Source organism: Talpa occidentalis, unplaced genomic scaffold, assembly GCF_014898055.3.
Source record: "Talpa occidentalis isolate TD23 unplaced genomic scaffold, MPIMG_talOcc4v2.1 talOcc4.9, whole genome shotgun sequence".
In the NCBI taxonomy this organism is placed as follows: domain Eukaryota; kingdom Metazoa; phylum Chordata; class Mammalia; order Eulipotyphla; family Talpidae; genus Talpa; species Talpa occidentalis.
Window position 1 is genome coordinate 7,865,297 of NW_023605305.1, and position 13,620 is coordinate 7,878,916.

Sequence of the window (13,620 nt, forward strand, 5' to 3'; positions counted from 1 at the left end):
GGCTGCAGCCTGGGGACTCGGCACCCGCAAGCTCTGGCTGGACCTGCGGGGTCGGGGGGACGCGCTTGCTCGGGAGATCTGCTGGGCATTCCTTGGAATTACATGCCAGAAGGGTGCGGAGGCCATGCAACCTTAGCGTTGTCCCAACAGGTGTTTGCTTCTGGAAACAGCAGGTGCTTCTTTGTAGGCAGGTCAGCGCGCTGTCCAGTCCTCGCTTTGGGGCCCGGGAGGAGCTCTCAGGCGCCTCAGCGGTGTGTGCGTCCTGAGTGGATGCTCAGCCCCAGCACCTGTTACTCTACCCCATCAGAGCATCCCAGGGATCATGGCCTAAGGTCCCGCCCCAGTTTCAGCAAAATGTAACGCGAAACATGCCGGTGTCTGCTCAATCACGGGAACACACAGTGGCCGGGAGGCAGGACAGGGTGTAAGGGACCCAAACTTGGTCAGAATCCCAGATCTGCCACCTGCTTGCGCAGTGCGCTCTCAAATGAACCATTAGACACCTCGGAACCTCCATTTCATAATGTACAGGGTAGGGCCGGTGACAGCAGTGACCCTGCAGGCTGATGGTCCAGCTCATTGATGGCGAATACACAATTCCTATCCATTCCCTGTGTTCCGACAGAAGAGGCGCGTCCTAACCCCCCAGTGCCAAGCACTCTGCATAGACGAAAGCCTGTGAGGCTTACAGGCCTTTCCGGGAGGCGGCTGAGCATAAATAAATACAATGGAGAGGATCCAGACAGGACCCTGGGGTTGGGGGCCCAGAGCAGCCTAAATCTAGGCTCCTCTTGTCTAGAGCTCCCTCAAGCTGCCCAGCTGGGATGCCCCATCCACATTTAGCTGTGAAAATCTGGGCCAGTTTTTTTCTGCTGTTGCTACCCAACTGCCTTATCCCGCTTGGAGCAACATCAAAGCCTGTTTGTGCCTGGAATGCAGCAGGAGCCTGGCAGCAGGAGGAGGGGCTCCTGACCCAGAGGCTGGAGTAACCAGGTCTCTCAAGATGGCACCCTTCCCCCAGTCAGAACCACTCTGCAGATCACTCCAGGCCAGGACTCCTAATTTGGGGTGCAAAACTGGGTGTTTCTCATTAGACTCTATTTCCTATTTTATGGACTCACCAGGAAGCTAATTAGAACTTGAAAGGAAAGAAAAAACTGTAAAGTAGCCAAACTAGTGAAAATCCAAATAAACAACTTTGTGAACAGCTCAAAGTCACCTTCTTTAAGCTCCAAGACCTAATAGCAATATTTAACCTGGCGGTCTGTGCTCTAGAATACACGATGTGATTTCTGGCATTGCAAATTCTGAACATAATTTATCCTTTCTTGGGGACTTAGCATCATGACCCCATTTTGAATGCTGGCAACCGTCCAGGAGCTGTTGAGGTGCAGGCGCTTTGCCCTGGGGCCAATGGTGCCCCTGCTGGCCTCCAGTGCTGATGTCTGTGATTTCCAGTCTAGGGTGTCTCCTGGTAGCCTGGTGAATGTCCTTCCTGGTTTATCAGATGCTTTTCTCCGATTAGACTGCAGTTGTGGGCAAAGCAAACCACACAGGGATCCCCTATAGCCGCATGTATCCTTGGGGAGCTTAGCTTCTCATTCCGGGAAGCTGTGTGTGCCAAGTTTCTCCACTGTAAAGTCACTGTTTCTCACTTTCCATGCTCTCTGCTTTGGACGCAAGTGTGTGTGGAGCCCACCAGCAAAGGAGAGGGGAGAGGGGCAGCGACAGTGGGCATTAGCCCCAGAGCCTGCAGGAGGGCATAGCCACAGAGGGTGGATCCTTCTGCAAGGAAGAGAGTCTCTTTTCCCCGTTTATTTACTCGATCAGGTGTTTGCATCAGCATGGGCCAGTGTATATCCACTGTGTCCTTCGGGTGATAAGCCAATACTGCGTTTTCTATTTCATTGTTCAGACTCTCCTACCCTTGGCCCCTGGCTCACTTCCCAAAAGAATGCCCCGCCCTTCCACTTGGGATTAGTTCTTACTGTGAGACGTGCCAGGTTTCTGAACATTTTCCCCACCCTAGTCCTAGAGTAAGTCAAAGGTCCTCTTACTTATTCCCTGACTGCTGACCACTTGGCTCAGTCAACACCTACAGGATAGAATGTACTGGGCTGGTGCTGGGCACAGCCAGTGATAGGCTCACCAGTATTTTTCTCTGGGAAAGAAAAGTGTGAGTTTGTCGTGTACAGTTTAGCAATGCAGAGAGTGTACATCACATTCTCCATAATTAATAATAGTAAAATCTATAATGCTCTGTATTGCGAATTCCACGTGGCCCATTGACTCACAGGGAGTGTCACCGGCCTGGACAAGCGCTTGGATGATCCCTTATTGGTATTGAGTTTACCACTGCAAATGGCCAACGAGTGAGTTCCCAGCCTGAACATTGGTGGATATTTTTGTTTGCCGGTATGAGTAAGGCAAAAGCAAATTAAGCAAGGTGTGCATCGGAACTGCACGTGTTCATCAACGACCCAAGTGATTTCTTTGCTGCATTAGATTATAGTTTTTCAGTCCTGGAAAGCCTCGACTTTTGGTGCTACTCACAACGTAATGACTGCAGACAAGACGTGCTTTTTTATAATCTGTATTGCTAACATTTTCTCCATTTCTTCTTAAGTGTAGACAGTCAGCAAACAAACAAACAATAAAAAAAAAAACCCACAAGTTCTGATTTATAGCGCCTCCCAATTTCTATGGTATAAATATTCTCCTCATGACTGACTTCAGGCTACAGTGAAGCATCGCCAAGCAGGGCTGGAAAGAGATGGGGGCGGGGTGGGGGGTTGTTCTGCAGCATCTCCAGTGTGCGGAGATGATTATAAAATATAAAATATAGTTTCTTCTATAATTTAATTTTATGAATGGCTGTGTTTATCAGCCAGCTTACAAAATTCCAGAATATTTAATGATCAGCTCTCATGAGTGGGCACTGCTGACTCAGCACCCCCAGTGCAGCACAAACGGGGCATAGATCCACCTGGATGCAGGTGGGGTCCTCGAGCTGCCTCCCAGGTGCAGCATATTAATAACATATTAATAACATTTCTCTAAGCAAGTTGTCAGGCTCCTAAATAATCCCTTTTCCAATTGGCTGATGTACTGTGGTTTCTCACACCATCTATTTCTCTTATTTTTTTTTAACTCAGAAAATTTCTTATTCTTCACTAACCAGTCACCTAAGATTCCTTTGCCAGTATGGAAAGGAGGCATAAATCATGACTTCTAATAACCCAGACACTCCAAGAGCACAAGCATTGGAATCAAACAGCATCCCCACTTCGGGCTGTGGGACCTTGGGCAAGTCACTTAACCCCTCTGAGCTTCAGTTTCTTAATTCACAAAATGAGGGTAAAAATGCTTCCCCCATCCTGAGACTGTTCTGGTGATGGGGTCACACATGTGAAGGGCACCGCATGGGCTCTGGCACCTGGTGGCTTCTCTCCACGGTGACCCACAGCTGTCACGGCCTTGGTATAACTCACAGAGGGCAGGGCACACAACAAGCTCTCCAAGGGCCAGCCCTGGCTCCCGCCCTGCCACAGCCTCTGGGGCTCGCTGGCAGAATCCAGGTGGCCTGTCGCATTCAACCTGCACCCTTTATGGGGTTAGAAACACATTGGAGAGAACACAAAGAACAAGTAGACAAGATGAAAAAAAAATAATGTATGATTTCTTGAGGTAATCATTGACCGGTGATTGTTCAAGCTTATCATAAACACATCAGAGGGTGTGGTCCCCTGAATCCAGATGGCTGACAACCGGCTATTTTAAAGGAAACTTGGAAGAAATCAGAAATATAACATATGCTTCCTCAAAAATAAAGCCATAAAACAACTCTGTAACATATGGCAAGAGGATAAGAAAGGAAAGAGGGAAAGGAAGAAGATGTTGGCACATGTTTTTAAACTGGAATATCTAAAGACTTGGTAACTGACCTTGACCCCCAAACTCCAAGGACTTTCTAACATGTCCAGCCCAGAAGTCCAGCCTAGCTTTTAATGTGAGTCTTTTTTTTTTTTTTAAGATTTATTTATTTATGCACACAAGAACTGGGATACAGGCCAGAGGTATGGGGGTGGGTGAAAGGATTCACCAGAGACAGAGTGGGGAACAGAACTGGCAGACTGACTGAAATACACTGCTGAGGGGAGCATCGGGGAGACAGGAGAGGTCTGCTGCGCCATGTGGGTAGCTCCCTGGCCTGCTGGGGATCAAACTCATGCTGCAGTGGCTGGCGATAGCTTGATAGCTCTGACTTTAACACCTGCACTGTCAGTCTTTTTCTTACGCTTGCTTTTCCCCTGCCTGTTTCCTTGTCACCAGCAAGTTTCTGGGACAGGGGTGGACGGAGATTGGACAAATGTGAGCCTGAAGAACAGGTCCCCCAACATAGGCAGCAAATCTTTAAACTTAGATTTGAAAAGTTTGGGTTTTTTCTGCCAAGATGTTGGGCAGGAGGCTTGGTGAGGGAGACCCAGACACAGACAAGAGAAGTTTTCAAAACAGATCCCATTCCCTTTCTATATCTACCTGAACTTGGGGACACCCTTCACCTCTCACGCCTCATTTATAAAACAGGAGTAAGGAGGGCCTCCCCCTACAGGCCGTTACCGGTTTAGCCACCAAGCAGCAGGAGAAACAGCTTTAAAACAAGACAGCCAGGCCCAGCCCCTCTGAGCAGCGCCTCCCCATGGCTGGGCGGGTTTCGATGTGCTGTCCACTGAGACCAGACCCACACAGGGTCAGAAGATGCCATCATCTACAGATATTTACAGAGCACCTGCCAAGCCTTGGGTGTGCTGGATGTGGGTGAGCAAAGGCTAGTGAGACCATCAGGGTCCCTGCCATTCAGAGCACTTGACTTTGGGGATAATGGAAGCTAAATGCCAGGGAGTCTGACATGTGAATAGAAGGAGCAGACCGCAGGGTCTGAGAGCTGACTCGGGGCCCAGAGTCTGCCCTTTTGCTCTTCACCCAGCAGGTGAGGGCCTGCCCTGCCAGTGCCAGCCGTTTGTTCTAGCTGCTGAGGATACAGTGGTGAGCATGATGGGCAAGAAGGCCTGATCCTCTTAGAGGTGACATGTGACCGACTCAACAACTCATTTCCAAGTCTGTAGTCCAGCGAGAGTCACCAGGCCTTGCTCGTCACAGAGCACCAGGTGTATTAAATGAGGCAATGCTTGTGAATCTCTCGGCAGGTTGCCCAGCATGAAGCAAACCCAGTAAAATGTGGTGTGATGGTGTGCAAACTGACCCAGGGTGGAGAACACCATCCCCAACTTAGAGCAAGTCTGGGAGGGCTTCCTGGGGGAAGTGACTTATAAAGCTGAGGCCTAGGAACAGCAACTAAATGGGACAAGGGGATGGAAACTGCCCCAGCTGATTGTAACCGCCCCTGACCCTCTTGTCTGCCCTGCAGGCCTCCTTCCCATGGATGCATGGCCCGACTCTCTGGTCAAGGCCACAGCCGCCTCGAGCCACTCAGCGGCCAAAGGAGTCATCCTCACCACCACAGATGCCCTTCCATCAGGGTGCCCGGCCAACACCCGTGCAGAGGAGCTGGTCCCAGGGGTTCCCTAGGCCCACCATGGCCCCGCCTGGCCTGAACCAGCGGCCGGTGAGCACCAGCGGGCGGATGTTCTCCTTCGTGATGGACAGCTCCCCAGGGGCTCCCTTCATCAAGCAAGGTACCCCCAGCTTCCCTGTTCTGGGGGGTGGGCAAGAGTTATGAGAATGGGTCTTGCATTTTGCTCATTTTCTCTGATTCTAAAATCAACCTCGTCAATGGTTGGGTGCTGGGAGGGACAGGGATAAACAGAAAGTAAGAAAGGAGAGCTCAGCTGCCACCTGAGCGCCCCTGTTGACTCCTTGGTGCCGGTCCCTCCAGCCCCTGTGCACAGCCCGCACCCCTGGGGAAGTGCGTGTGTGAGTGTGAGTGTGCACACAGACAGGAGTGTGTACCAGGGTTTAAATGTGCACACTTTGTCTCAGATGTGCAGAAATATCTGCAGCTGAACCTCCGTTGTCCACAACAGCCCCAGGAGGTGTGTAACTGTTATATTACCATTTTCCAGGTGGGAAGAAACTGAGGCCTATTGGGGAGAATTGCCGCCAGAGGCGACAGATGCAAGGGTGTCCAATCTAATGTTTCCAGTCAAATTTAAGGCTGGTTTTCTCAGTGACTGTCACTCCAGCCTGGTCAGTTGGACCACACACAGCCTCAGGGTTTTCTTCCCTCTGCTTCTCCCCCTTGGAGCCCTGATGGCATTTGGGGAGATTTCCCGTCTGTCTCTGTCCTCTTGGGCTCGTCAGCCTCCCTGCGGAGTTGCCACGTGTCTCAGCCCCCGGCGTGGCTCCTGGGTCTCCTCATGTCAGAGGCCCTATTCTCTGGCCTCGGTGTCCCAGCCCCAGGCCCTGCTGAGTCCCCAACTCTCTCAAACACTCCACACCCTCCCCGGGTCTCATCAGGAACACTCACACCATCACCTCCCTCCACCACTGAGAGAACCATCATAACCACAAACGGAGGAGTCCGTGAAACCCGATGTTGTCACTCTCATGAGCATCATCAATAAAAGAACCCTCATGTCATCACTCCCTCAAGTTAAGAAATTCAGTCATTTTCCCCCAACATTTCCATATAAATGGACTATTACCATATAAATGGAATATTACTGTATACTTTTAAGTATGCAGTAAAACAAAAAATTTTGCAGAGAACCCCACACCTAATTCTGCCATTAATATGTTGCTGCTACACTCTTTTTAAAAAAAAAAATTATTTATGCATACAATAGCTGGGGTACAGGCCAGAGGAGCTGGGAGTGAGAGGACTCACTAGAGACAGAGTGGGGAGCAGAACAGGTGGCTCTACTCAAATACACTGCTGAGGGGAACAGCGGGGAGACAGGAGAGGTCTGCTGCACCATGTGGGTAGCTCCCTGGCCAGCCGGGGATCAAACTCGTGCTGCAGAGGCTGCGGATAGCTTCACAGTGCTGTGCTTAACCCCTTGTGCCACCAGGGAGGCTGCTATACTCTTGAGGGCATATCTACCTGTCTAGCCATCCTCGTATTCATTCATGACTCCGTCTTATTTATGATGCATTTCAAAATAAATCACACCTATCTGCAGTCTTCCAAATATTTCAGCATCCAAACAACAGGGTGATAGTATTTGTCTTTTGATGTAAAAGTAACACGCAGTATGTATCAGTTATCAATTAGCGCATAACAAATTATCCCTAAGCTCATCCTAAAGCAAAACAAACCAACAAAAGGAAATGTATTGTTTCATGCAGTGTCTGTGGGTGAGGAATTTGGCAGCAGCTTAGAAGGGTGACAGTGGCTCAGGGCTCTCTGAGCTGTGGTCATCTGAAGGCTGGAGAATCCACTTCCAAGATGGCACAGGCTCATGACTGTTGGTGAGAAACCTCAGTTCCTCATACACAGACCTTTCCAGGAGGAGAGAGGAAACTGCCCTTCTATGCTTTGTTGTCACCCTCCTCCTTCCATGGGCAATAAAAACTCAGGGCCCAGGCCAAGTCTTAACGGCAAGAACTTACAGGAGGAAGGATTGTTGACAACAGAAAACATGTCGGGTGACTCCTTAAAATATGCTGATGTACTATATTTTTCCCAATGATAGAATCATTTCACCCTAACATCAGTAATCTACTTTTTGTTGTTGTTGTTTTTAAAGATTTGTTTATTTTTATATAAGAGCTGGGGTACAGGCCAGAGGCACGGGAGGTTTAGAGGATTCACCAGAGACAGAGCAGGAAGCAGAACAGGCAGATTGACTGAAATCCACTGCTGAGGGGAGCAGCGGGCGGGACAGGAGAGGTCTGCCGTGCCATGTGGGTTATCTCCCCAGCAGGCCAGGAATCAAACCTGTGCTGCAGAGACTGCAGACAGCTTCACAGCGCTGCACTCAACCCGCTGTGCCACCGGGGAGGCCCTCAGTAACCTACTTTTTAATATTCAACAATATATCGCAAACACCTTCCACTCCAGTAAACTTACTGCATATATGGATGTTTAAAATTAGATGCTGTTCATGCATCATTAATGCTGGACTTTACGTTTGTCTATAAGATCAGTCTGGTTGAGCTATTCAAATCTTCCCCATCTTCAATTACATTTTTGATGAGCTTGATCTATCAATTATGGAGAGAAGAATATTAAAATGTTTCATGATAATGATAAGATTTCCATTCCACCTTACAATTTGGTAATTTTTGCTTTGTTTATTTTGAGGTGGGGTTATTAGGCCCCTGCATGTTTGGAATTGTGACATCTTCCTAGTAAACTGGATATTTTTTAATTAGGTGGCTCTTTTCTTTCATAATAATACTTTGACTTAATACTGTTTGATATCATTATATAAATATAACAGCAAAAAATTGAATTAAGATGCTTCCCTTTTTTATATTTATTTTAAAGGTTATTTTTTAAAATCTCACTTCTCACCTATTCATTTTTTTATATCCAGTTACATGTCTTGGCAGGAAAGGATGTAGTTGGTAAAGGAGAACCAGGGAAGGGTTCCAGTCCTGTGTTTCTGGTACCATGGCCACCAGCCATGTGTAAGCACCTGAAACATGACCAAGGAACTAGATGCTTCATTTTCATTCATTAAAATTGAAAAACCAACATTTGATTCAGTTATCAGAAGGTTTTAAACAGGCTTGGAACATCTTAGAAATGTGATTCTCCTTTTTCAACTATAAGCTTTTATGAAATCTAAATATGGATCAAGTCTTTCCATTGAAAATTGAGCTTCCAAATTGAGATGCATCACACATATAAAATAAGCCTGTTCAAAGACTTGGTACCTAAAAGAGAAAGAATGTAAAATATCTCAGTTTTGGTCCTGACTACATATTGAAGTGATAATATTTTAATGCATTGTGTTATATAAAATGTTATTAAAGTTAATTTCATCTCTTTACCTTTTTAATGTGACTACTAGGAAATTCTAAATTGTATTACATAGCATGCGTTATTTTTCTATTAGACAACTCTGCAGTAGTCAGTTAAGACCCAGCTCTCAGAACACAACGGACGGAGGGAAGGGACTGAACTAAATGAAGGTTTTCTGAACAAAAAAAATTAAGTCAACAAAGAAGTGCACCCCCATGTCCTTTGCAGCATTACAATTGCTAAGATATAGAAACAACCTAAGTGCCCATCAGTGGATGAATGGATAAAGAAAATGTGGTGTCTGACTTTGGATGTGTCTACCAGCACAGGTGGTAAATGACTTGGGCATAACTGAGGGAATTTACTTGTTTCCTCTTGGGAAGAATTGTGTTGGATTGGTTGTTTTTGTTGCCTTTGAGAAACAACTAGGAAATCCAACCCATTGAAATGCACACTTAGAACTCTCCTGTGATCCCAGCCTGTTCTGGTGCATAGACAGCGAGGTGGTTGGGAGTCCCTCCGGCTGGTGATCAACAAGCAGAGCTGTGCCTTCCCCAAGACCAAGGCCACTGGCTATGTCCACCAGTGGTCCTGGGAGCCACAGACACGTTTGGGACCTGAAGGAAAAATCATGGCTCCAAACTACATTTTTAAAAATGCAAAATCAGAAAGAAGGCACGATGTAATAAGTGTTTGTAAATGTGACAATGTGACTTCATTCATTATTAAGGTTAATGGTCATTAATGTTTCATTACCTTTGAAGACAATTGGCTCAATTTCTCACTTGTAGGAAGACAAGGATGCATAACCTTTGCCCAGATATCATAATCAGTTGAAAATTAAAAATACAGCACTTCGCCAAGTCATCTCAAAAGCAGAATTATAGAAATCACCTTCAAAAGTTTCTACACCCAAAAAAAAAAGTATTCAGTGTTGATGTGAATGAGATGTGGTATGTTTGATGTGATGTACAATGGAACCTCCAAATAAAACAATGCCAGAACCCCTGAAAATCATATAAACAGTTCTGGTAATATTGAGGGTAACTAGAAAAAAAATCAGGGAAACTTAAATGCCTATCAAGTAGATCTTAGTTAAATACACTTTGACAATCTTGTACAATAGACTGCTAAAAAAAACATACAGTATAGCTACAGACATTGGAAGGTATATTTTATATATTATCAAGTGAAAAGCTGGAGAAAAATCTCTATAATATAAATTCCTTTCTGTTTTTTTTTTTTTTTTTAAGATACAATAATAAAACGTGCGAACATTTAGTGCTCAGTGTTCTACATCAGGGACCAACAATATTTTGTGGTAGAGCCAGACAGTAAATATTTAGACACAGTGGATATTAGGTTCTCTCTGGCAACTAGTCAACTCTGCCTTTGTAGCTGGAATACATCCACAAATAAATGTAAATAAATGACTGGAGCCGTGATCCAATAAAACTTTATTTACAAAAACAAGCAGAGGGCCAGGTTTGGCCCTAGGGCCATAATCTGCCAACCCCTGCTCTTCATTATTTCATGTAGTGTTCAGTAACAGCCCTCCATACAGAGACTATTAGTGTCCCTAAGCTATATATCTGGAAACTGAGACTTAGAATGAATAACCAGCCCATGGCCATCAGCTCTTTTGCCTTTGTTTTCCTGAGTCTTTTCTCTGACCCTCCTCCAGGCTGAACGTCACTGTTAAGAAGAGGTGTATGCATGTGCAGATACATATGGGTGTGGGTGGATGTGTTTTAACTAAACCTAGATCCTGCAAGGTTTAGTGTCAGAGGAAAAGTCAGAGAGGAAGGGATGTCTTCTCAGGAGACCTGGCTGTATTCCTAACCTTTGGCTTCTGTCACTTCAGTTACCAAGTAAGCATCACACTAGTAGCCAGGGCTGCAGCCTAATGTCAGCTGTGGTCTAAGTACATGTAGATCTCACCCAAGCTCTTACATGGCACAGAAAAAGTCTAGAAAGAGACCCCTCATGGTGAATCAGCTAACACTAGGAAGAGGAATGAGGTGACTTCCCCTTTTCAGTACATCTGGAGTGTTTTCACTGCCTTTCTGTGGATATAGCCCACTGCGTAACTTTTTAATTACATAAAAGGCAAATCTCAGGGGAAATGAATGTGCAGGTTAATCTGAAATGTTCTCAAGGCCCCAGGAAAACTCACCATCTCCTCTGTGCTGTCTGTTGATCTCATGTGTTAGTGTGGGCCAATGCCATGGACCTGTCGGAACCATCAGTGACTGAGGAAATTCCTGGAGCAGGAATTCCCAGGGAGATTTATATGGAACAGGACCTGGGCCAGCACGAAAAGGTGAGGGGTCTTGGGGCAGGACAGAGCTACAGCAGCAAGAGGGACCTGCCACTGGCAGGGCATTCAACCAGAAGTTTGGTAACTGCTTATTTTATCCCAGATAACACCTACAACCACAAAGTAGTAAGGACCTACTGTGTGCCTGACCATGTCCCGCACACTTGACATTCAATTCACTTGTTTAATCTTCACCATCATCAACACAGATTTTATCACCCTCTTCTACGTTCTACAGTTGAGGAAACAAAAGCCCAGTGGTGTGGGGGGCAGGGCTGGAATTCAAGCACAGGTCTAGTTAACTTCCCACCCGGGGCTTCTAACTCCCGCACAGCAACTGCTGGGACAGCCCCGGGCGATGGGGAAATGTGCTAACAGTAAGAAGTGCTAACAGTGAGAAGTGGACACTGAGGCCAGAGAGAAAGGAGCCAAGAAAAGCTTGTTGAAGTACCAAAGAGGTTTGGAGAGTGAAACAGAAATGGGACACAAAACGGGTAATTTTGAGGAGTCCTGGGGAGGGGCCCATTGGTTGCACAACCTGAAAATTACCCTGAAAGCAGCCGTGCAACAGCAGCTTGCTTGCCTTCAGGCCCAGGGCCTGCGCTGGAAGGAGCTCGCAGACTGAGCAGAGCTGCCCAGGATCTTGTTCCACCTGGGAACCTGCAACTTGAGGTTTCAAGTGGTTCTGACACAGACAAAGTCAAAGCACACACGCCTAGAAATGGAATGTCAATGCTTCAAAAGAAGACAAGAGTCTTTCCAGGAACCAATATATGAAATCTCTGATGGGGCTCAGGCACACAGGGAAGAGGGATGTGAGGGAGCAGGGCATGATTGACATCCTACCAAGATGTCAGGTGTCAGACTTTGCTAACTGTTGCCGTGAGGTGAGAAGCCAGGTTCAAAGGCTGCATAATATGTGACCCCCAAATGGCTTAAAACAGCAAGCTGGGATTTCCCAGCATCTACAGGTTGACCTGGAAGTTTCTTCTGCAGGTGTCCCCTGACTTCACTCATGGAACTAAAGTTGGCCAGTGGCTTGGCCAGGTCAATGGTCCTAAATGACTTCACCCCCAGGCCTGGGGCCTCAGCCTTGATACCTGAATTGTGGGTTCTCTCTGCACCTAGCTTTCCTCCCAGGTAGCTTCATAGTGTGGTGGTCTTGGCGTTCCTAGCGGGCCAGACAGAAGCTGTAAAGCCTTTTAAGAACCTGCCTAGAAATTGTTCAACATCATTCCACCAAATTTTCTTGGTCAAACAAGTCACAGTCTGAGCTTAGGGGGTGGAGAAAGTAGACTCACCCCAGACTTAGGGGGTGGAGAAAGTAGACCCCACCGCTTGTTAGCGGAAGCTGCAGAGCATTCGTATTTTAATCCAGCCCAATTGTTAAACTATAAACATAATGAAATCACATTTTTACCTTTTTTTCTGTTTATGAGCCAGTGTGCCCCAGTGTGCCAACTTCAAGTGCAAATGGAGATAAACAAATTAACTTAGGCCAAAATTTATTTTTGGCATTTATTAGTTTACCTACTAGAAAATTTAAAAGTCGACTAGCATCAGGTATGGCTAGATCCAGGAGCTGGAATGATGTTATCAGAGTTGTTCCCTCCACCCCTCCCACCACCCTCTCCCTTCTGTTTCCCTTGGAGTTTGGCTTCTGTAGCAGGCTGGCTTCATATGTTGGAAAGACAAAGTCAAGCACACACGCCTAGAAATGGAATGTCAATGCTTCAAAAGAAGACAAGAGCCTTTCCAGGAACCAATATATGAAATCTCTGATGGGGCTCAGGCACACAGGGAAGAGGGATGTGAGGGAGCAGGGCATGATTGACATCCTACCAAGAGCACATGGAAGGCACTGAAAAAGCAGAAACCACACCCTGCAGGCTTCTTTCCACCCACCGGGGCCCAGTACAGAGCCTGGAATAGTTGCTGCTCAATAATGAATAATTAATGAGCACTTGACTGAACATGGAAGCTTGGAAAGACTTATAATTGTGTGAAGTGGGAACTTCCTGGGAGAATGGAATCTGTTTGATCTCATTTCTTGAGCTTTTGTATGAACATTTGCAACGACCCCCAGAAAGACTCCTGGCGGCTGTCAGCAATGCCAGCCCGGTGCAGTCATGACCACAATCCTGTCCTTCACCCAGTCAGGGAGCTGGAAGCTCCTGAGGCTGGCTGGGTGGCTCCCCAGGCCATGAACTGGCTGAAACTGACCATTTACCTCCTTCCACCAGACAGAAAACTGTTGCAAGAGTGGAAATCTCTTTCAAAGCAGAATTCTGTCACTACCCTTGAAAATACATCTGGGGAATTTTTGTCCACCCTTCTGACATTTTATTGATGACTTCCTGTAAGAAGT

The 13,620-nt window shown here is 46.7% G+C and overlaps 1 protein-coding gene across 1 annotated transcript in view; it reads left to right on the plus strand.

The window, feature by feature from the left end:
* FHAD1 (forkhead associated phosphopeptide binding domain 1) overlaps positions 1–13,620 on the plus strand; it is a 98,591-nt gene that overhangs the window by 15,655 nt on the left and 69,316 nt on the right. Inside the window, 2 exon segments of the mRNA XM_054691201.1 lie at positions 5,429–5,696; positions 11,146–11,255. Coding sequence (XP_054547176.1) covers positions 5,429–5,696; positions 11,146–11,255 — 378 coding nt within the window.